The sequence below is a fragment of the Culex quinquefasciatus genome, chromosome 3 (genome assembly GCF_015732765.1).
Source record: "Culex quinquefasciatus strain JHB chromosome 3, VPISU_Cqui_1.0_pri_paternal, whole genome shotgun sequence".
NCBI lineage: Eukaryota > Metazoa > Arthropoda > Insecta > Diptera > Culicidae > Culex > Culex quinquefasciatus.
Genome location: NC_051863.1, coordinates 93,736,247 through 93,761,467, shown reverse-complemented (window position 1 = coordinate 93,761,467; position 25,221 = coordinate 93,736,247). Strand labels below are relative to the sequence as shown.

General features: G+C 39.5%; 1 protein-coding gene across 1 annotated transcript in view; it reads left to right on the top strand.

Annotated features, from left to right (window-relative positions):
• LOC6052975 (60S ribosomal protein L13a) overlaps positions 1–25,221 on the top strand; it is a 45,794-nt gene that overhangs the window by 6,000 nt on the left and 14,573 nt on the right. Inside the window, exon 3 of the mRNA XM_038266309.1 lies at positions 25,036–25,158. Coding sequence (XP_038122237.1) covers positions 25,036–25,158 — 123 coding nt within the window. The remainder of the gene's footprint in view (positions 1–25,035; positions 25,159–25,221) is intronic.

Sequence of the window (25,221 nt, the reverse complement as noted above, 5' to 3'; positions counted from 1 at the left end):
AGCAGCAAACCAGGTTTAAAAACTAGGTAAAGGAATGTTTGGATTTGTAATTAAAATTTCGAGGATTTGAGATTCAAGTTACTTTCAGACAGTTTAGTTGAGGTTGTTGATTCAAGTTGGTTAGCTTTCCTGAAATGAATAATTGGGCATAAATGATTAGTTAAATTGGTTTAATTAGTCAAAGTGTACTATTTCATTGGCAGATCTGCTTCTAGTTGTAATGTACGACAGACAAGACTACTGACGGACGCGACAGAACGGGGGCCAGAATAGAGGCCTCAAGATTTATATTCCCGTGACAAATTAGTTTTCAGCTTTTATTTTCCAGTAGATATATTTAATTGCCTTTAAATTTGAAATACATCATAGGTTCCCTTTGTATAAATCTCAAATTAGTTTTTGATTGAATCATAATTGCAGATTTCCTTTATACAGTTTTAAAGTTAGATTAACGTAACTGCTCAAGTCATCCAAGTTCTTACTACAGTGGACTCTCTGGCTGTCGATCTTCTCGATATCAATATTGCTCCAGCTGTCAATAAATTTTTCAGTCCCTTCAAATAGATTGCTTTGATTTTACGTTCTATAATTTGATAACTCCGCTCTCGACGGTCCCGTCAACATCGACAACGAGTGAGTCCACTGTACTCACACCTACACTAATTTTCTTTCACCTTCCCCCTCCCGATCCCCTATATCTTCCAGTGGTGTTCATTTTGTATGCAATACTAGTTCGGCCACTACCCTTTTTTCCACAAGAAACCGGACTTGGACTGACTTGAGGCCGCGTCCCCCACCTTGCTCCGTAAAACGAAAACGCACACAAGCTTTGCAAACAAGAGTGTATCCCTATCATTCCTTATGTAAACTATCATTTGAGTGAAAGGGACACAATCCTGTTCACACCTGTGCGTTCTTTTGAAATGTTAGGCTCTATTTGATCATCAAAACTCCAGTAGATCCTCGATTCGCAACAATGGTCGATGCAACCATAATCCGAAAACCGTTAGTTCAACAGATTAACGAATTGTGTCCGATATCATTTCATTATTGATTGATCGAGACTCTATGGATTTTATGACAATTAAAAATTGGTAGGGTACCACTTCAATTGAAATCAGAGATTCTGATAGCATTACTAAACTGGCTTACTCATAACTGGAGTCTGGACTTATTAAGCAACCTAGAAAATGTTACAAAAAAAAACTAACTATTCCTCCCCATTATCAAACAGTTTTAAACCTCTTCCTAACAGATTTTACGAACAAGAATATTGAGACTCAAATAAAAAAAAATTCAATATCTTGCAATTTTACATACCCTCAAACCCCGATGGTTTGACACCAACTGTTGTCAAACGAACGGGGTCACGTTTTAGTTTGACACCCCTTTTACACGGAGTTCACACACACTACCAAACGTTTGTTTTGGTAGTGTGCGTAAGCGCGGTGTAAAAAGTGACAGTTCGTCACTTTTTAGTTTGACTTTGACCAACCAACGGGGTACAAACTAAAAAGTGTCAAACGAAAAGTGACCAACCAGCGGGGGTTGAGTGTATTATAAAAGCTGTGATTTCTATCAACACAAGTATATGAATATAAAATAAATGTGTGATATATATCAACATCGGAAACCATCTTTGCAAGTAGCCCTGAAACGACGGCAACGTGTGGCTCCATCTCCAGGGAATAACAATTTTACAATTTGTGTGAATAACTGGTTCATAGAGATTTGGTGTTCCTTGCAACTATTTCCTTTTCAATAACCGTTTGGTTACAGAAGGTTCTTCAAATGCAATTAAACAAAGACTAGGGAAAATTTGGTCAAAAAACCTAGTGAGATAATTGATCATTTTGATTTTTATACACAAAAGTGAAGAACTCTGCTCTCCTAGTAAGTTTTTGGAAAACCCCTTTTCTACAGTTGTTTCTAAAATAAAAACGAAGATCTTGCTTCCTAGATCACCCAATTTCGTCAAATTTTGTTGATTTGACAGGTACTTCTTTTCGTGGCGGGACAACGCAGATATTTTGCAAAAGAGGGTTTTGCTCGCGTTGTCCCGTCACGAAATGAAGCAATTGTGAAAATCTCTACTGACTAGTCAACTTTAACTAATTTGGGGTCGCTGAGCTCGAATATGACTCCTAGAATACTCCAAAATATTCAGGAATGTGCAATCCAAAATCCAAGTGGCTAGCGTGGTAGTCTCTCACCCCAGTATGGCCTGGGTTCAATCCCAGACGGACCCGGTGGCATTTTCGAGGCCAAATTTGCCTGACCACGCCTTCTATCGGATGGGGAAGTAAAACGTCGGTCCATTTGCGTAAAAGAGGTTTCGAGTGACTCACCACACATAACCTTCGGACGCCTAGATATGAGTAGAAACTTGCAACAGAGACCACAAAAGACCCGGGGGTCGTTAAAGTGGATTGCTTAGCTTTTTTTTACAATCCAAAATGGTGGCCAATATGGCGGTGCTAGAATATTCGATATTTCGACGGTAACATTTCAAAAGGCATCATGTACATTTTGACACTTCCTGGGTTATTGAACATTCTGAAAGTACTCCCAATAAGCTACTTCTCCACCAAAAACGAGCAAAAGTTACTTTAGTAAAGTCTGTTTAATCATGATTTTAAATAAAGTAACATAAACAAAATCTCTGCCATCAGCAGTCCCTGTTAATATAGCCCTGTCAACCTGTCAAACAAAAGACTACATGAACCTCGTGACGAAGAAAAAGCGTCATGAAAAGCGCCATGTACATTCGGCGAAGAAAAACGAATCATAACAAAGCGTCTCCCTCAATGACAGCAGGGTGATTTCAAAAAAAGTTATGTTTGTTTTTCTCAAATAAAATTACGGAAATAATGTTTTATTGAATTTGACCGGCCCGTGGCTTAATGGCTACGGCTCCCGCCTCATAAGCACCCCTTGAGTGAATTAATCCGTAGTGGTGAAATAATGTCACATGGTCATTTACTATATAATACAACAATCCCTCTCCCGACGGTTCCCCTACACACACCACACACCGTATTCTATAAAATAACTCGAAGTGGTTGGTACGGTATGTCCCCACTTCTTCTTCTTCCCCTGATGATTCCATGAAATGTGGGTTCCGTTCATAGAATCTGTCACTTGCGGTTAATACAACGCAGTAGGCCGGGCCGCTTTAGTGAGTGTAATACGCACGGTGTCCAAAATACCGTTATTATAAAATAAAAACACCCCTCCGAGATAAATACACCAGTCGATTGGTATGACCCCAGAGCACCTCTGGGTGAAATATGAAAATCTTTGTCGGGCCAGTTTTCGAGTTACGCCCTTTTAAAGATGTTAGTACCGATTTTTCATGATTTCCTCATAAAAGCGACCTCAAAATCCACGGTTAATTCATCAAAATTTCACTTCTTGTATATTATACAAGCGGACACTATTGTCCCAAATCATCATTATTATTTAACAATGTGACGTAAGCGTCCCATGTCTGAATTACGCTCTTAAGAGATGTTATTATCGACTTTTTTTTATTAACTAACGAAAGTTGCCTGAAAACGCATAATTATGACTATCTGAGCACTATTTTAACATGTAAACGTCATTTTTTATTCAATTGGACTATCTTGCAATGTGACGTAAACGACTGTTAATTCTATAATAAAAGTTTGGTAGAGCTTATTTATTCTGCAAGGATTATATTTATAATTATTATAATCACTCATTCATTGAATTGAGATAATCTGTGGGTTGTCCATAATCTACGAAAACTCTTTATTAAAGATTGTGATCGATTAATAGGTTTTAGTTAAGAATAAAAATCTAGGCCAGGCCTGCCCAACCTTTTCGGCTCAATTTTCACATTTTTTATCGTCAAAATTACAATTGTTGATTTTTTCATGGTTTCCTTGATGGAATCGGTTCTCAGATGACCAGTGAACATAACTTTGATAAAAGTTTGAAAATTTTTTTTTGCTGGTCATTTTTATGTAAGTTTTAAGTGAAAAATTGGTCCGGCCCGCGGGCCGGATTGATTTTTGACGTAAAATTTAGATAAAAACGACTTGTATAAATATTTTTTCAAACTTTTGGTAAAGTTATGTTCACTGGTCATCTGAGAACCGATTCTATCAAAGAAACCATGAAAATATCAACAATTGTAATTTTGACGATCAAAAATGTGAAAATTGAGCCGAAAAGGTTGGGCAGGCCTGATCTAGGCACTATGTTCAACTAGTAAAACATAGGATATTTGTTTGAAAGCAATGGCGGATTAATTTGAGTTACGACGTTTATGGATGGGCACTTTAAAACTTTTGTACTAGTGTACCAAATGTGGCTACTAAGTCATCTGTAGCATGCAAACAGTGGAAAATAGTTTTGAAATCAAATTGAGAGGAATTTATGTGGGTTTAGTTGCAGATCTAAATTCCTTTAAATTCTACCAAACTTTTATTATAGAATTAACAGTCGTTTACGTCACATTGCAAGATAGTCCAATTGAATAAAAAATGACGTTTACATGTTATAATAATGCTCAGATAGTCATAATTATGCATTTTCAAACAACTTTCTTTAGTTAATAAAAAAAGTCGATAATAACATCTCTTAAGAGCGTAATTCAGACATGGGGCGCTTACGTCACATTGTTAAATAATAATAATAATTTGGGACAATAGTGTCCGCTTGTATAATATACAAGAAGTGAAATTTTGATGAATTAACCGTGGATTTTGAGTTCGCTTTTATGAGGAAATCATGAAAAATCGGTACTAACATTTTTAAAAGGGCGTAACTTGAAAACTGGCCCGACAAAGATTTTCATATTTCACCCAGAGGTGCTCTGGGGTTATACCAATCAACTGGTGTATTTATCTCAAAGGGGTATTTTTATTTTATAATAACGGTATTTTGGACACCGTGAATACATTTCGGGGGTTCTCGAAAGTACTGCAATCATTAATAATGACAAGAAAGAACTTGAGGCGTAATCTAACCATAAGTTCTTCCCGGATGCTTTCTTCGGACTGGCTGCGCTTGTGTTCGATTAGATTAGATTAGTAACCGGAAAAGAAGGTGTGCATGCCTGGCACGAACACTCAAAGCGTGTTCTAGCGTGTTGCTCGTACTGACTCAGAGCAAGGGCGAGATGAAGGTAGGGTAGGGCAGTGCGTGTTTGTCGGGAACCTAGTGCATAAAATCGGTCAAGGCCCGTTCTTACACTGAAAATTGCGAATTGCGAATTATAATTTCAGATTTCCTTTATTCAGTTTCAAACTTAGATTAACGTAATTGCTCAAGTCATCCAAGTTCTTACAACTCACACCTACACTTATTTTCTTTCACCTTCCCCCTCCCGATCCCCTATATCTTCCGGTGGTGTTCATTTGGTATGCAATACTAGTTCGGCCACTACCCTTTTCCACAAGAAACCGGACTTGGACTGACTTGAGGCCGCGTCCCCCATCTTGCTCCGTAAAACGAAACGAAAACGAAAAATTATTTGTTTATTTTGAGTTATTTTTATACTATTTCAAACAATATGTTTGGCAAAGGTGACTATATGGGTCATTCCATCTGAAGCGGAACAGCATTTGAAAATTACCCTCTCCGATTCTGGGCAGGGCTGTTGGTACTATCAAAATATGCAAGAATCCTGAATTTCATCCAAATCGGACCACCCCCCTCTATTTTTGTACCTCCCCAAAAAATCGACTTTTTGGCGATTTTTGAGCGAACCTCCTAGTTTCAAACGGCGATAGCTCAGGAACCACAAATCTTAGAAGGCCTTAGACTCAATTTTGAAAAAAAAAAAAAAATTGGACGTAGAATCCATTTCCGTGTTCAACATTTTGATTAATTTATTTTTTCTACCTGTATTGCGCAATTGAAAACTTTAAACGGCCGTATCTCAAAACACCCTAACTTATTTTTTTTTATTTGACTTCACCATCGTATTTCCCGGCCAATTTTACATAAGAATCACTTATCGACAGAAATGAATATGTTTCGTTCCAGAGATATCGGATTTTAAAGTTTTGTGTTTTTGAAATTACCTATATCAGCTTCTTTCGCCACATCTGCTAGAAGCACACAGGCGGGCTGATCAATAACTGCTACTTGCTCATTTATTGAAATAATATTTCACAATAAATAATCTTAACCAAATTGTGTGTGTGTGTGTGTGTGTGTGTGTGTGTGTGTGTGTGTGTGTGTGTGTGTTTAACCAATCCAATATCCGTAGGCCGGCTACGAAATTATGGGAAAGTATAATCTGTATCAGACTTGGTTTATGCTGATACAGCTTATCGCAGTCCCGGACATTAGGTGGTGTTAGCCCTCGCGCTGCTTCCAATGACCCGTTTCAGAATGACAGAGCTCCTTGCGGCCCAATTCCGAGGTCATTGGGCATTGTCCGGCCCGCCCAAACATAGAACAAGAACCAGAAGAGTTCTCGAACTATCTTCAGACTTACAATCTCATAAGGCAGAAATGAGATTAGCGCGTATTTAAAGGTTGTTGATAAATAGGCAAATTTTGAAAGTTTGAATTTGGATAGATCTCACCAAGTTTCTGGAATTTCCGGTAGCCCTCTTTGTCGGCTGCTTTGCTTCTAAGCAACTGAATGTTGCCATCCGTTTTTAGTCGTTCGGATGGCCAGCTGCGTGTTCCAAACACGGGCAGCTTGATCTTGCTCATCTTGTAGAATGGTTTCCTTGCCTGCAGCGGACACGATCCTTCGGCTTCTTCGCAGTGTCCTCTTCAGCATCAGCAGCAACAAAATTCCCCGAAAAGATCCCGCCAGAACTTATGTTTGTTCACTCTTCAACACAATACACGCACCAAAAACTTTTAATTTTAATTAATCGAATCAATTATGACCAAAACAAAACAAAACACCTCGTCGAAAAATAATTTGATTCCGCATCACTGTGTCGAAACTGTCAGGCACTCATATATGACAGGGTGAGTTCCGTGAGAGCCCATGCAGAAAAATTGACGTTTGAAAGAGTGACCGTAAACGAAATGCGTAGCATAGCAACACAACAAATATGAAGAAGAAATTTACAAGCTAAAATTATGAAATTCTTGCAAAAATGCCGTAATTTTCTCTTAACTTCACTGAATTCCAAATCTTAGTTCCTTTTTTAACCACTACACGCCAGCGGACGCTTCGAAAGCTGCGGAAAACACACCAAAAAACGTTAAAAAAACTGGAGACCGATCGAACGCGCTTCTTTCTTATTTCACAGACAAGCCAGTCTCCTCATAAATAATCTTTATCAAATTAGGCAAAAATTAACTGAACACTGTAGGAAACTGGCGTTTAATCGCGAATGTATATCTGCTTGAAAAAAATTAAGTGAATGTCTGTGCTAACCCGCAGGGTAGAGCCATAACGACACATAGTAAAAGGCAGAATTGGATTCCGACGGAGCGAGCAGGAAAATGCAATTAATCTTGTTAGTAACACTAAACAATAAGTGCGATACATTATTGAGTAAAAAATATGAATTAAAATGAATAAAATTTGTTGATACGTTGTATTCTAGTGAAGGACGATCACAAGGAGTAGGAAAAGGATTTCTGGAAGGTATAAAACTGAAAAGTGTAAGAAAATTACAAAGTTTGATCTGCTGCAAAGCGGCTAATTCCTCAAATTTAGTTGCGATGATTTCGACACCGTCCGAACTACAATGTTTTTTTTTGCTTCTATCATTCTTGGATTCTTGGCTCACAATACGCCTGCTGTCCTCACGTATAAGGATTTATTTAATTAAATCTTGGATTAGTTTTCAAAAAGACGTAAGAGCCATTGGTAAACAAAGTTTTTTATGCATCGGTATTCGACCTACTTACAAAAAAACCAATTTCAAAAATGCGATTGTTCATCAACACGTCTTTCAAGTGCCCCAACCTAAAAATAAATGACATTTTGTTTCAATTTGGAGAAAACACAACTGCAACTTACAACTTTTTTAGAAGATTATTTTTCGATTTTATGGGATATTTGTTCAAAAAAGTCACAGAAATTCGGTGCATTTATGTTGCTATCACTCAAACTTCTTATGAATATACCTTGGGTGATGAGCAGAGTGGCAGGTTGGTCGGATTTGTTCCGAAGAAAAACGCGTAAGTTGTTCACTAAAATGGAGATCTTTATTGAACGCGTGCTTTTAAAACGGATGACGCAACACACTTGTTGTTGTTGTTTTTCAGCTCTGACAGCTGCGCGTGAGGTCGACAGGGGGGTTCGGCCCTCGGAGCCCTCGGAGCATCCCTCCGGATCTTCAGGCACGCGACCTGGTCCACGTTCGTGTAGAACCAACAGGTACAGCCTCTCCGATTGCTTTCCGATCGCCACAGTTCTCTCCTCCTGCTTGATGCTCACTGTTCCCGAACTGAACACCACCTTCAGTCCGCGCTGGCTTCCGGGATGTACAGAACGTCCTTCAGCGCGATCGGGATCGTCTTTCCGTCCACGGCTGAGGTCAGACGGATCACGCCACGATGCTCAGCAACGATCGACTTCCCCCTTCTTGGCAACGGCGATTGTCACCGGGTTCTTCAGCGGCACGAGCTCCTCGAACTACTCACGATCCTTGGCGATGTGTTCCGATGAACCAGAGTCCACGATCCAGCTCACCTCCCGCAGCTCCGGAAGCTTCTCCACGCCGACGAAGCACACCTCGTCGTCACTCGACCCGTAGCGTGCGCTCGCTTTCGTCGCGTCGGACTTCTTCTCCGGACAGTCTGCAGCTTTGTGGCCCTCTTTTCCGCAAACAAAGCACTTGAACGCCTTCTTCTTTTTCTGCTGTTGCGACTTCAGCGCACTCGTTCCCGAGAAAGCCGCTTCCCCCGTCTTCACACCGACCGATTCGCTGGAGTTCTTCCTCGTCTTCTCGTCGAGTAAACGGCACTTGACGAATTCCAGCGATAAATCTCGCTCCGGAACCGTCTGAATGCTCGTCACCACCATCTCGAACCTCGGATTCACCGTCAACAGCAGGTGACAGATGACGTCGAGTTCATCGATGGTCGCTCCAGTAGACTTCAACTCACGAATGATCCGGTCAAACTTCGTGAAGTGCTCCCGTAGAGTGTCGCCCCCCTGGCGCAGTAGAATCAGCTCCTGCTTCAGGTGCAAACGTTTCGCCAAACTTTGCCGCTCGTACATCGCAGTCAGGGCCAGCCAAATCTCCCTCGGCGTCGACTTGTCCTGGACCTGCTCGACGTGGTCGTCATCCAGCCGCAAAAGCAGAAACGACCGGCACCGTTTCTCCTTCTTCTTCCTCTTCTCCGCCGCCTTCAACTTTACCTCCTTCTGCGCCGCCGTGTCCTCCTCCTTCACCTTCAGCTCCTCCACTTCCGCCGCCTCCTGCTGGATGCATTCTTCCAGCTCGTGCTCGTCCAGCACGGCCAGCATCCGGCACTTCCACGACCGGTAGTTCGAGCCAAGTTCGAGCCAACGAAGAGTGGCACCCCCGCAACAACGCCGTTGGTCTCCATCCTCAATCCGTTCCACCAACTTCCAAACTTCACTCACTAAAACGCCGCGAAAAACAACTTTTCGGCACTCGCGCAACCTGGGCTCATAAGAGTGGCAGATTGGTCGGATTTGTTCCGAAGAAAAACGCGTAAGTTGTTTACTAAACTGGAGATCTTTATTGAACGCGTGCTTTTAAAACGGATGACGCAACACACTTGTTGTTGTTGTTTTTCAGCTCTGACAGCTGCGCGTGAGGTCGACAGGGGGTTCGGCCGACTAGGTCGACTCGATGACGACTACAGGGTTGTTCATCTCAACATTGGGGACTCTAACTAATCATATTTGACCCATATTTGACCTCCACCAAACAAAAATCAAACCAAATTTACCAGATTTCTAGCATTCTTTGAAATTACTCCAAAATCCCAGCTGGAAACCCCGATACGTTCGAAAATAAATCTTTTCTTTTTACAATTTGTCATGAAAATACAGCAACACATTGCCCGGATACAAATTTGAACATTAAACAAGGCAAAACATGGATTATTTCATAAATACCCAAGTAACCATTAAATCAGCATTATATTGGCATTTAGGGTCCATTTTCATAACTCCAGAATTCCTGATTCTTGCTGCTGAATTCTTGTCAAACCGGTTCCGAACCGGTGCAAAGTTGTATGAAATTTTATAGCAACGCAGCCAAAACGCGTTGCGTCCTCGGTGAAAACTGCCAAGCAATGTCATGTATCTGTCAAGACCAGCTGGTGAAAATACAAACACAAACTCAGAAAATGTTGAAAAATAGGCCTCACTTTGACGAAAATTTATATGAAATATTTAATATGCTTGAAAGTAAATAATTTTATCTACTAAATTTTACAAAACTCCCGAAATATGGTCTCAAGCGGCAGGTCTCAAAACAAAAGAAAAGTCCACTGAGTTTGTCATGATTTTGCTTTGTTCGGACCAGCATGTGATCGGAGTTGGATAATCTTGGCCACCCTACCTTTTCTGACCGAGCCACGTAGCCTAGTGGTAACGCTTCCGCGTCGTAAGCGGTAGATCGGGGTTCAAATCCCGGCTCGGACCAACACAACTGGTGATCTTTTCCCTTCTGGATTCGATTGCTTAGTAAAGGGAAGGTAGTGTATCGTCACAAACTGGACCTTATCACGACACCTTCGGGAGGCGACCTATGGAATGTTAACATTAACCTAAACATGTTAACATTAGTTGAGTGAAAAACTGCCACTGAATCCGCTTTGTAAATGCCGGTCCCGTTACTCTTCACGGGTGTTCCCCTCAGGAACTGGGAAAGATTTACTTTTTTTTCCCTACCTTTTCTCGACCAACTCCAACTAAGAAACTTCGGACAGCGGACTATGTCCTGGATGGCGGCCAGAGAAACAAAAAACTTTATTCCGGTGGCCAGGACGGTTGAAACTTGGTTGAAACTCTGCCATCCAATGTCACAATAAATAGGGAGAGAAACCTTCGAACCTCAAATCGTCACTTGAGAGGCGACGCGTGGCCAAAATGTTTACCTGTTCAAACAATCTTTTCACTAATTTTCAAGTTTTTTAGCTCAATTTAATTTAAAAAATATATTTTATACATAATAAAGAGGAATTAGATTATGTTAGCAATATTGTTGTGAGAATTGTTGATCACACGATTTCAATTGAAATAGTAACTTTTTCAAATAACAGCAATGATCATTCTTTAAGAAGTGTAAAATTGACATGCTTTTTACATTGCAGTTTTCAATAATTAGCTTGTTTTTTAAATAAAAAAAACTAAATCAAAACTTGAGGCGTAATCCAACCACAAGTTTTTTCCTGGAGTTTTCTTTAGAATGACTTCTCTTATGTTCCATTGGATTAGGTTAGAGCAAAAATTATTCATTATTTTCAAATCTCACTAAGCAAACATTCCTGATGTTGACCGTTCTAATCCTGAAATCAAAACAATTAGGCCTAAAAAATTGTATTTTACGTTTCTCTTCAAAATTTCTCTAAAAAACTAGAAGGAAGAAAAAACATATCGATGAAAATTAAATGTTTCATTTAACAAAAACTCGTGCAATCGATTGGACGTTTAACGTTTATTTTTGCATTAACCAATACTCAAGAATTCAAACCAAGTAGACATTAGTACGACAGCTTATTTAAGCTTTATTTTGATTTTTGTTTTTGTACAAATAACACGTAAAGGAAATTATTGTATGCTTGGTAGGTTAAATATTTTGTTTTATTTTCTTCCAAATTATTTTGCAAATCCTTCGATGAACTTGCTTGCCAGCTATTTATTACTTTATTTCAGTTAAAAACGCTTTTTGGAAGCAACACAGTTCAGCAGTTTCAGCAGTTCTACTATTCATAACAATTAAAAAAGTTTTACAAAAATATTTGAGCGAACACGCCAAATCGTCTTGGAATCATGGAACAGCCAAGCGCATTCGTATCCATAGACCTCTCAATGAAAATCTAACGCGCACTGAAAATCCTCCCAAGCAGCCGCCAACCTGTTCGGATTTCTCCATGCACGAGTTCCCATACAACGCATCCAAAAATACACAGAAGGCTCCCCCTATTTGTACACGCTGGACGGTATGAATGTGGTAGTTCAGGGTGTGCATAAAAGCTTTTGGACAGTCGACATAAAAGCGCGCGAACCGAGACACGAGCTGGGAGAGAGCAAAATATGGAGCTTTCTCTCTCTCTTTGAACTTTGCTCTCTCCCTGCTCGTGTCTCGGCTCGCGCGCTTTTATGTCGACTGTCCAAAAGCTTTTATGCACACCCTGAACTACCACATTCATACCGTCCAGCGTGTACAAATAGGGGGGCCTTCTGTGTATTTTTAGATGCGTTGTATGGGAACTCGTGCATGGAGAAATCCGAACAGGTTGGCGGCTGCTTGGGAGGATTTTCAGTGCGCGTTAGATTTTAATTGAGAGCTCTATGGATACGAATGCGCTTGGCTGTTTCATGATTCCAAGAAGAGTTGGCATGTTCGTTCAATTATTTTGATGAACATATTTTAATTCCTTCTTCAGAAAGAAATCATAATGATCACCTGTCCTATGAACAGGTTGAACAGGTGGACGCGACGCCTCGGCTTCACCGAAAGCTCGAACAAAAATAAACTGCTATATCGACGTCAAGGCTGGGGGAAAAAAAGAACAGCTGCTCCACACACTTCACTGAGCAAAACTTACACAGCTCAACGAAGTGTTATACACATGATCTGGCCCTGCTGTACAGAGCACTCAAATATCAATCGCAAAACACTTGAAATTTCGGTGATTGGCCATAAAATAATGTCAATAGCCAAACACTTGAATTTTAAATGGCGTTGAAAAATAAAAGTACGTACAAGCGATTTACAGGTTCTCGCTTGCTAGTCGTGCACGCTACCACTGCGCCGGCCGGCCAGTTGAAGACGGGAGTGTTTTTGTGCTATTCGTTCTTGCCTCGCTTCTAGCCTTCGATGAAAGTCGCGCAAAAATCAGTCAGTGAAACACATTAAATTCATGTGGATAATCACGTTGACTTTGAATAGTGCCTATTTTGGGTAGATCTTAAGATCATTTTCAAGTGTTTTGCTCATCACTTTGAATAGTTCAAGACGGTGGGACAAATTCATGTGCAAAACACTTGAAAAGCTTGAGCCACCCGAATGAAAATAACATGTTAAAAAATACCAAAAAGTCAACCGCCCAAACACTTGCATTTGAAAGTGGTTTGGATTTATGTTGAAACAAAAACCAATTAGATCTACGATGTGTTTTTATTAAATCATTTAAGTGTTTGGGCACTTGAATAAAAAGTGTGGCATATTTTCAGTGTTGGTGGTGGGCCTTGCTTTTTTTCTCTCCTGTTGCGTTTCATGTGTGAGTGTGACACTTTGATGTTATTCTTGCATTTTTCTCGTATTATGAAATGAGTGTTTGTTTTAAAAGTTGTAATCGATGTGTTGATGCATCGAACATTAAGGAAGACTATCTTTCTGCTGTTTCGAGGTTCTGGTTCGAAACCCGTTGTCATTTGTTGGACGGAAATTATTTACGAGTCACTCAGCAAATTGCGGCCAGCCAGTAAGTGCAGTGCAATCAATTACGGAAAGCTTAAGGTTAATAGGGACAAGTACTGGAGGAGTGCTTGGTCCACGGTTGGTAACATTTCACAAAGTGTATCAGACTTCCGGAAAGCAGCATTTTGCTTGCTAGAAAAGTCATTCAATTTACCAGAGAACTTTTGGTAATGTCCTTTGTGCTATGGGCATATGTTTTGAAAAATTTGGCTTCATTACAAGCTGCAGTTTTCCACAAAAAAATAAAAGCAAAAAAAAACACTTCAGTCAGCGGGAATTGAACCCAGTTCACGTTAAAAACAAAACTGATGAGCAATTCTCTACGAAATCGGTCTTCTTTTTAGAATTTTAATTTTTGTATTTTTTAATCCGACTGAAACTTTTTTGATGCCTTCGGTGTGCCCAAAGAAGCCATTTTGCATCATTAGTTTGTCCATATAATTTTCCATACAAATTTGGCAGCTGTCCATACAAAAATGATGTATGAAAATTCAAAAATCTGTATCTTTTGAAGGAATTTTTTGATCAATTTGGTGTCTTCGGCAAAGTTGTAGGTATGGATACGGACTACACTGGAAAAGAATGATACACGGTAAAAAAAATTGGTGATTTTTTTATTTAACTTTTTATCACTAAAACTTGATTTGCAAAAAAAACACTATTTTTATTTTTTTATTATTTTTTGATATGTTTTAGAGGACATAAAATGCCAAATTTTCAGAAATTTCCAGGTTGTGCAAGAAATCATTGACAGAGTTATTTTTATTTTTTTAAATAAATACAGATTTTTCAAAAATCGAATTATTGGTCGCAAAAATTTTTCAACTTCATTTTTCGATGTAAAATCAAATTTGCAATCAAAAAGTACTTCAGTGAAATTTTCATAAAGTGCACCGTTTTCAAGTTAAATCCATATTTAGGTGACTTTTTTGAAAATAGTCGCAGTTTTTCATTTTTTTTAAATTAGCGCACATGTTTGCATACTTTTGGAAAAAATATTTTTGAAAAGCTGAGAAAATTCTCTATATTTTGCTTTTTTGGACTTTGTTGATACGTCCTTTAGTTGTTGAGATATTGCAATGCAAAGGTTTAAAAACAGGAAAATTAATGTTTTCTAAGTCTCACCCAAACAACCCACCATTTTTCAATGTCGATATCTCAGCAAGTAATGGTCCGATTTTCTATGTTAATATATGAAACATTTGCGAAACTTTCCGATTTTTTCGAAAAAAATATTTTTAAGTCAAGACTAACATTTCAAAATGGCCAAACTTTCAATATTACGCCCTTTAAAATGTTAGTCTTGGTTTGAATTTTTTTTTAAATATTTTGCTTTCCGATAAAAATATTTTCGAGACTGAAAAATCAAGTCTGTCATATAAAAATTGTCAAAAACCATCAAAAACCCAATTTTTTCAACATTTTTGCCTTCCTCACTGAGGTAAGGCTATAATCCTGCTCTAAAAATGAACTTTGTATAAAAACGTCGTAGACCCACCTTCATGTATACATATCGACTCAGAATCGAAAACTGAACAAATGTCTGTGTGTATGTGTGTGTGTATGTATGTATGTGACCAACAAACTAGCTCATGTTTCTCGGCACTGGCTGAACCGATTTGACCCGAACTTGTTGCATTCGACTTGGTTTAGTGTCCCATAGATCGAGTTTTATACAGATTGAAGTTTCGATAAGTAGTTCAAAAGTTAAGTATAAAAATGTGTTTTCACATATATCCGGATCTCACTTAAATGTATGTAAACTATGTCCGGGTCCATCATCCGACCTATCATTGATTAGGTTATCAAAAGACCTTTCCAACGAGTCCAACACATTGAATATCTGGCAACCCTGTCTCGAGATATAGCCACTTAAGTGATATTGATGTACTTTTGGAAGCCGGATCTCACTTAAATGTATGTAAACTATGTCCGGATCCACCATCCAACCCATCGTTGGTTAGGTTATCAAAAGACCTTTCCAACGAGTCCAAAACATTGAAGATCTGGCAACCCTGTCTCGAGATATAGCCACTTGAGTGTTATTGATGTACTTTTTGGAAGCCGGATCTCACTTAAATGTATGTAAACTATGTCCGGATCCACCATCCGACCTATCATTGGTTAGAGCGGTTCTCAACCTTTTCTTGGCTAGGTACCCCTTTTCGTTTTGCTTAACCTGCTGGTACCCCTTAGTTTTTCAACATGAAATGTTTTCGCCATTTTTTTTTGCTTCCTGGGTGTTTTTGAAACCGCATTGACTCAGGGTTTTTCAAAAACACTTAAAAGTGAAAAATATTTTTTTGTATATTAAAAAAATCCAAAAATATTGTTAAAAAGTTAAAGTTTGTGTCTAAAATTATTTTAAAACAAGTACTGGGTAAGCCTTATTTTGTAGTTTCCAAATATTATAAGAAAACAAAGGTTTTGAAAAAAAACTTCATTCAATCTTATGCCTCGTGGCGTTTACATTGTTTTGGCGGTTATGTGGTAGTAGAATCAGCTAATCGCATTGCTAGCAACAATTCCTCATACTGGAAACATCAAAATTGTAAAAAATTATGGCCATACGAGCGATTGTTCCTCTTGCCCCACCTTCCCTACTTTTCTTCGATTCGATTGAAAATATTGTAAATTTTACTTAAAAACTTTTTGATAAAGTTAAGTTTTCAAGTTGTAACTATTTTCAATTAAAAAAATCAAATATTTTGCATTCCTAAAAAAATCTTTTTGCAATTCCGTCGTGAAACTACTTACTTTTACTGTAATTCTTGAACGACGAAATAGCCTGCTTTTCAGTACCAAAAATAACAGAATCGAATAGAAACACTTTTCAAAATAAATGCTGAAAAGTTCTACTTTTACGCACTGAAATGGGTGCTGAAAAGTTGAACTTTTCAGCACTTGTTTCGAAAAGTAACACTTTTCAACATTGTCTTGATTTAAACGAACTATTGACAAATACATGAAAATTTGACTTAAAATTTCACTCAATGGGTGTTTTTTGGAATTGCAAAAAATGTTGTATGGAACTCGTTGCAAAACTTGATTTTTTCAGCACTCGTCGAATTTATCCAATTCGGTGAACCTCGTTGGATAAATGTACGACTCGTGCTGAAAAAATCCTCTTTTTGCAACTTGTTTCATAAACTACTATTACCGTCATCTGGGGCGAATCGGGACTACAGTATGAATAGGGACAGCAGTTTTTAGAACACTTAAAAGCTTGAAATTTGGAAAACGATGCACTTTTACAGATGTTCTGTGTCTGTTCTATCCGAAACTATTAAAAAATATCCAAATATTGTACAGTAACAAGGCTAAAACAGCTGTTCCAATTCGCCCCATGTGTCCCGTTTCGCCCCAGATGACGGTACAGCTTTTTTGAACATTGAACATTTAAACCTTTTAAACAACACCACGATAATATTTCGAAAAGGCGTTTTGTTTGATAATTTTGAAGAAAAGTCTTGATCTTGAAATTGAAATAGAAAAATTAAGAAAAAAAAATCACTTAATCACACATTTTTTGTAACATTGAAAATGAGATCCATATTTTCCAAGATAATATCAATTAAAAAATTAGGTACCTTATTGGGTAACATTACAATAAAAACATTTTTTCCTAAGTTTAATTTTTGGCAAAACTAAAAGACAGGTCGAAAATATAATGTTAAATTATGAAACATTAGAATCTTTTACCAACCTATTGAATTTGTTTAAGAGATGGTAGTTTCTTTCTTTCTTTTACAGATATGAGACAAAAATTTAAAGAAAAAATGAGCAAAAATCTAAAAAAACGGTACACTTTATTTAAAATAATAAAATGCAAGCGATTTTTCTCATTTAAATATTTTAAATATTTTTTACTTGTGTATAGACAGCCCCCATTTTGTATGAATCAATCAATATACAGGGTGGCCACTCAAGTCGGGAAATCGGGAAAGTCGGGAAAAAGTCTGGAATTCGCCAAAATCCGCCAAAAATCGGAAAAAAGTCGGGAATTTATGATTTGTTGTCAAAAAGTCGGGAAAAGTCGGGAATTCCAAGCATACTTGTTTGAAAATTAATTTTAACTTTTGAATAATTTTGTAATATTTTGTTCAATTTCAAATTAAATTCACTCAATTCTGCTTTTGTAAATTACTTTAAATTTAAGGATCTTTTCACAATTTCAATATATTTGAGTATGGAAAAGCTGTTTAAGACAGTCAAAATCTTAATAAATATTAAATGCAGTTGACACAGATTTTCATAATTTTTCAGATGAATCTAATGATTTCTATTCATTTTTGTTTATAAACAAAAGATAAAGGTAATGAAAAACTAGTATAAAAATAGAGCCTGATGACCAGCTTAGAGTAATGATTCTATTTCATTTTGTCACATAGATTGAATATTTGAAAACTGATCCCAACTTGAGTTTGGCAATAATATTTTTTTTAATATTTTGAATTGTTCATTGAGCAATTTCAAATATATTTTTTTCCAAATGTTGTCTTTGAACTTATTTTGTGAGTTTAAGTAAATTATTTTCTATAAATAAAACTAGCTTTTCAGTTTTCGGAAAACTTAAATATCGAATAAAATCTGACATTGAAAAACTTTTTTACGTTTTGAAAACATGAGGAAAAAATTAAAATAGTGAGTTATTGCAAAATTGTTTAAACTTTTTTTCTTTTCATACATTTTGCTTAAAATAAGTGGTAGAAATAGGAATAAAAGTTTAAACTTAGTTATCATTAACTTTTTGCCATTTCCAGTTGAAACGAAGTATCAAAAACTGTTTTTGTTCAGTTTCTGTGTTTACAAAAATTGCCAATAGTTGGATGTTTTTATATTAATTTATAATTTTTTATCGGTGGTTTATATTGACTTTTCTTTTAGAGAGTTTTTGTTTGAAATCATTATTTAGATAAGAAATGCCTATTATTTGAGCTTTCTGTAAATGTCTGGAAAAAGTCTGGAAAATAGTCGGGAAAAAGTCGGGAATTTGAAAAAGGGATTTGAGTGGTCACCCTGAATATAGCTTTATGACGTTTCGCGTACGCACACTAGCGCATCATTTGGTTTTGCTGGCTGACAAAATTTAACCTAACTTTATTTTCGTGTACGTACACGCAATACATACGCACGTAGAATGCTCTATAAAGCAAAATAGTTGTTTTTTCAAATTTAATGATAATCGATTTGCAAAAACGAAGTGAATAAAATAACCTGCAAAAATTGTTGCGTTATTTTTTTGTTTCTAATCTGTTGGTTTTTGCTTCTCTCAAAATTTTTGTCTGGGATATTATTCAAATGTTCGCCATTACGGGGTTTGTCTTCCGGTACCCCTTGAGACCGCTCGTGGTACCCCCAGGGGTACATGTACCCCAGGTTGAGAACCGCTGGTAGGTTATCAAAAGACTTTTCCAACGAGTTCAAAACATTGATGATCTGGCAACCCTGTCAAGAGATATGGCCACTTAAGTGATATTGATGGACTTTTTTATTCCGTATCTAAAAAAATAGATGAAATTTGTGTACAGCCATTGTTGAAGTGAGTGAGGAAGGCTCCAACCACATAGGTGGATTAGTTTTCTTTTAAAACCGCTGTAACTTCACGAGGATTGGACCTAGGTTAATGGTCAATATGGAGACTTTTATGTAAAATTGTCTGGAGAATCGACTCTTGTGTTCGGTTTACACAACGTTTAGAGCATTTTTGAATAAAACAATTTCAGTAAATGATTTTTGTATTTTTTTAGGTGAGTTTCTCCATCCTGCATTTTTTATGAGTCTTTTTGTAACATCTTAGGCTATTTTCTCAAAAATTTTGAACAAAAAAAAATCGTGGGCTCACCTTCAAATTTGACTTTTAAACTGAAAAATCAAAAAATCTCATTAAAGTGGAGTGTTTTTTTTCTTTCAGTGTATTTTTTTTCGGAAAGCCCGTCAAATTTCCTACAAGTTTGTTTTTGACCACTTTTTGATACGATGCAACGGCTTTGAGATACAGCAATATTTAAATTACGAAATACAAAAATATTTAAAACACTTACGCCCTTCTCGAATGTCATTATCGAGTGTAACTGGCTCCATATACACAAAAATGGCTTATATAAGCGTAGGATAACATGTCTACAAAGTTTCATAGAAATCGCAGAGGGTCGAGAAAAAAGTACTTTAAAAAATCCTGTTTTGGGCTGGAATTGCTCGTAACAGAGTTCCTAGACAACTATAGCAGTGCACTTCTGCAGCAGTTCCCGAACGAAAACAACGTGCGGTTACACAGAAAAAAAATCATGGTAATATTACATCTGGGAAGGGGTACATCTTTTATGTCAGAAAAAAGGTGTAATTTTACCTCTGGAAATGCATAATTTTACCACTTTTCTGGTGTAATGTCACTTTTTCAGTCTAAATTGAGGTAAAATTATATCATGAAAGAGGTAATATTCAACCTTCCAAAATTTAAGCTTCCAAATTTACACAATTTTTTTCTGTGTAGATCTTTGTTTCGTCAGCTGCCCAGATATTGCACCCCCGATAGTCATCGCCCCGGCACCGCTAGTCAAGGATTTCCGGAACCATCCACCGCTGCACCTATTTTTGCCTGTTCATTTAGCCAGCGAATATACGCCCATTATTTGTGAAGTCCGCTATGACTATCGCAAATTCGACGTTCCCAGCATGCTAGAACTACTTCGGAGCATTGACTGGGAGAACACACTTGACAAGGACAATCTTGACGATGCTGTGCAGACCTTCACCAATATTATCGGCTATGTCATCGACAGGCATGTCCCGAAGAAACCAGTTACGAACGACCGTGTTCCATGGCAAACCAGCGAACTTAGGAGAGTCAAGACTGCTAAGAGGTCGGCACTGAAAAAGTACTCAAAACGTCGAACGTTACCATTGCACAACTACTACGTGTGACTAAACAGTTGCTACAAAAGGATGAGCAAACAGTGGCATGTCGATCATGAAGTACGTACCCAGAAGAAGCTTAAGTCCAATCCGAAAGGATTCTGGAAGTACATCAACGAGCAGCTGAAGGAAATCGGGTTGCCGTCGTCGATGTTCCTTGGCGACAAGACAGCTTCGAATACGGAGGATATCTGCCAGCTGTTTGCCGCAAAATTTTCGAGCATGTTCACACAAGAGGATCTGTCACAATAACAAATCACCCCTGCTGCCAACAATGTCCTTCCAAACGGGTTGGCCCTGAACCGCATCACAATCGATCGCTCGCAGATTCTGGAAGCCGCAACCAAACTCAAGTCATCCAACACTGCAGGTCCGGACGGAGTTCCATCGATAGTCCTGAAAAATGTATCGACGGGCTTCTAGAACCTCTCGGACATCTCTTCAGCTTGTCCCTCTCCACCAGCTCCTTCCCAAAACTCTGGAAGCACGCATATTTGTTTCCGGTGCACAAACAAACGGGAACAAGCGGAACGCAGACAACTATCGTGGGATTTCAGCACTGTGCGCCACTTCGAAACTCTTCGAGCTGGCGGTCATGGATCCGGTGTTTTTCTTCTGCAAGAACCTTATCAGCGACGACCAGCACGGTTTTATGCCTTCGGTGATTGGCTGTCCGCTGTCTTTGATTCCTTTTCGGGAATTGTACAAGGCAGTCACTTGGGACCACTTGTATTCCTACTGTACTACAACGACTGTAACTACTCTATCTCGGTTCCACGCCTGTCGTACGCGGACGACATGAAAATCTACTGCCGGATTGACAATGCATCTGATGCTCAAGTTCTCCAACAACAACTGATCAACTTCGCGGAATGGTGCAAAATTACCCGAATGGTCGTTAATCCAACCAAATGCTCCGTTATCTCTTTTTCCAGAAAACTTAACCCGATTAAGTTCGAATACCAGATTTGCGGCACTTCAATTCCTCGTGAGAACTGCGTTAAGGACCTGGGTGTGCTCCTCGACACGGAGCTGACATACAAGCAGCACATCTCCTACATCGTCTCCTAAGCATCGCGGCAACTAGGTTTTGTCTTCCGTACAGCCAAAAACTTTACTGATATCTACTGTTTGAAGGCACTTTATTGTGCGTTGGTCCGTTCCACACTAGAATACTGCTGTTCTGTGTGGAGTCCGTACTACGAGAACAGCGTAGCGCGAATCGAGAGTGTGCAGCGAAGGTTCATCCGATATGCCCTTCGATCTCTACCCTGGCGGGATCCCTTTCGACTGCTTAGCTAAGAAAGCCGCTGTGAGCTGATCAACCTGGACACGCTAGCAGTACGACGAAATGTGTGCCGATCACTCCTAGTTGCCGACGTTTTGACCTCGAGAGTGCAGTGTCCGGCCATTCTCCGTAGATTGGACATTTTCGCCCCCATTCGGACTTTTCGGAACTCCCCATTCCTACGTGTCCCTATCCGTCAGACAAATTATGCAATGTACAGTGCACTGACAGGGTTACACCGAGCGTTCAATTTTGTCGCTTCTTTGTTCGATTTTTACTTGTCTCGTGATGTTTTTTTTTTTTTTTTCATAACTTATTTTTATTAGGTCCTTTTAGGTGCTACGACCAGGTTAGGACCGAGGGTCAATGGTACAAAAATAATAAAAGAGAAAAAAAAACGTAACTGTAGAAGATGATCATTTTCCCGCGCCATGCGTTAACAAGTGTGCGATCACATCGATCTGTTCCTCGGGTGTCTTGCACTGCCTCAAGCGTACTCGGTATTCTCGGTAAATGGCCCACAGCTCCGACTCGCTGTACAGCTTCCGTTCGCCTTGTTGCTCCTTCGGGGTTGCACCGGCGCCGGCGCCAGTATCTTCTCGACTTCTTCCTGCGGGACGAGGATGTTTTTCTTCCGTCCCGACGGACGGCACCGCTCCAGGTAGCGGAGGAAAATCCGCCGCGGTGAACGCGGCTCCTGCCGGAGTCTGTTTCTCCTTCTTCCATGCTGGCGGCTTCGGCTTGGACGCCTGCTGCCTCGACTGGATGAACTGCGCACGTTTGGGACAGCTGCGGTCCAGACCCTCGTGGGATCCGGAGCAGTTGACACACTTCTTGGCTTGCGTTTCTTCTGCTTTGCACTTTTCCGTGCTGTGGGCACCCCCACAGCTGCTGCACCTTGGCTTGAGATGGCAGTTACTGGTTCCGTGACCGAACTGCAAGCAGTTCTTGCACTGGGTCACGTGCGGTTCTTTGTTCCGGTAGGCCACCCACCGGACGACGACTGGTCCCACTTTCTTTACCTTGCTACTCAACTCCTTCAAACTGGTGTGCCCCTTGGGGAAGAGCACGATGAAAGGCGTCTCATCGATGGCGGGAAGCTGCTGCTTCCGCCTGATGGCGTGTACTGCCAAGACGTCCAGCTGATGTTCCGTCTTGAGCAGCTCCTTGATGTAATCTGGTTCCGCGTTCGGGAGACCTCGCATTACTACCCGGTGCGGTCTCGCACTGCGCTTTCCGTGCGTGTAGAACTGCACCTTGTTCTTCTTCAGGTGGGCTTGCACCGTGTCGAAGTCGTCGCTCGAGAAGCACGTAATTTTGGTGCCGTACCGCGTCAGTTTGTGTTCCGGCTGGACATCACATGTCGACATCACCTTCGCAAGGCGGGTGAAGCTCATTTCTTTCACCACCAGCGGCGGCTGCTTCTTCTCCCGGCCGAATTGCCGGGTGCTGGAACCACGGGGTGGTTTTTCTGCTGCTGGGTTCGCATTGTTGTTGTTGTTGCTCTTCTCCGCTAGCGGGCTGAACTTGTTGTTGCTGAGCAGTTTCTCCACTTCCTGGCCATCGCCGACGTTGATCTCCTCGTTAGCCTTCCTGCGCCGAACCTTGATCACGGGACGAAATTCGCCCCGTCCTCTCCTCCTCCTTCGGAGTTTTCCACCTCCATGCCCGTCGCCGCCTGCGTTTTGGGTTGGAACCCGTCCGGTTTCTCCCACACACTTTTCTTCATGGCCGCGTTCCAGTAGAACGGCCTTCCATCCTCGGTTCTATGCTCCGTCCACTCACTCTCCACCGTCGCGGCCGTCGGCGAAAGTTAAAAAAAAAACACCGTCAAAAACGCGCTCAAAAGACACACGTCTGTTCTGAGCAAGCTGTCAAACTAGAATGTGTCTCGTGATGTTATCAAAAGGAATTTTTTGTTGTTCTTTAGACGTTAATTTATGTATTAGTTTGTATGATAAAACACCATTGGGGCCCGAGCCTGTTGGTGTCCAAATAAAACACAACTAAAACCCAAGTCTGATACAAATTATACTTTCCCATAATTTCGCTGCCGGCCAGCGGGAATTGGATTGGACCACACACACACACACACACACACACACACACACACACACACACACACATATGTTTGATGCTTGTTTGGCAAGGAGTATGATATGATCCGATGTGGAATTAAAATCGAAGTTTTCAGTATAATGCTGAAGCTTCTATTTTTACACATGGACACCACTTCATGCTACGAGAACCCACTTTGACGCAGTCTCAGGGCTGTCATCGAGACAGGGAGGTTCTCTGATAGTGGAAATATCACATTTGTACAATGAACCGCTACATATGTGATTTTTTCCTATCTTAATGTGGGTGTCAGGTTAGGATGCGAGTTTTTAAAAATTTAGTTTTTATAGAATTTAGGTAAATAATGCATATGGGTCATTTTAACTATAAATATCAATTTTTTATACTTTGCCTTTAGTTATTTAGGGACAAAATTAGTAATAGTGAATTTAGCAATTCTATCAGAGTCGGTGATTTTCATTCAAGTATCATAAAAACCATTCTGATTTGTCAAAATTTCCATAGTCTCGATCAATCAATAGTGAAATGATATCGGACTAAATTCGTTGATCTGTTGTCGGTTGTCGGATTATGATTGTATCGACCATTGTTGCGAATCGAGGATCTACTGGAATTCTGACGATCAAATGGTCGTCTCTTTTCAATTCACGACTTGTAACATATTAACTGTTACTGTTATCTATTTTGAAGCCAGACAGGTTTTAAAAGAAACGTTCTAGATTTTTGGGTATTCATTAAAATGTCGGGGATTTGAGATAAGAGTAGCTTTCGGATAGGTTACTTTAAATCTTGTATTCAATGAATATTTGTCAGATCCATACAGCGTCAGTGTTTATTTGGTCGAAGTGTACTAATTCATTGGCAGATCTGGTTCTAGTTGTAATGTACTACAAGACTACCGACGGGCGTGACAGGACGAGGGACAATCCTAATATTTTTCTACCGCCATATTGGACGCTATCTAGGATTACTCACTCCCTAAGTACGTGAAAGTAATCCTGGGATCACATTCGAGTTCAGGCAATTTAGTCGTGTAAACAATTTCAATATTCTGCTACCGCCATCCATGCCATATTGGATTCTCAAATTAGTTAAATTTGATGTGTTGATTGCCTACTATTTTTTTTATACAAACAAATACAATATTCTGCTTGTTTCTCTCTTTTCCAGTACTGTGATGTCGGCCGTGTTGCTCATGAGGTTGGCTGGAAGTATCGCGATGTTGTCAACAACCTCGAAGCAAAGAGAAAGATCAAGGCGCGTTTGTCATTCCTGCATAAGAAGAAGTTGAAGGTAAGTTATGCATTTTTTAAGTTTTTTTTTATGTTCTACGGACCGAGCCACGAAGCCCAGTAG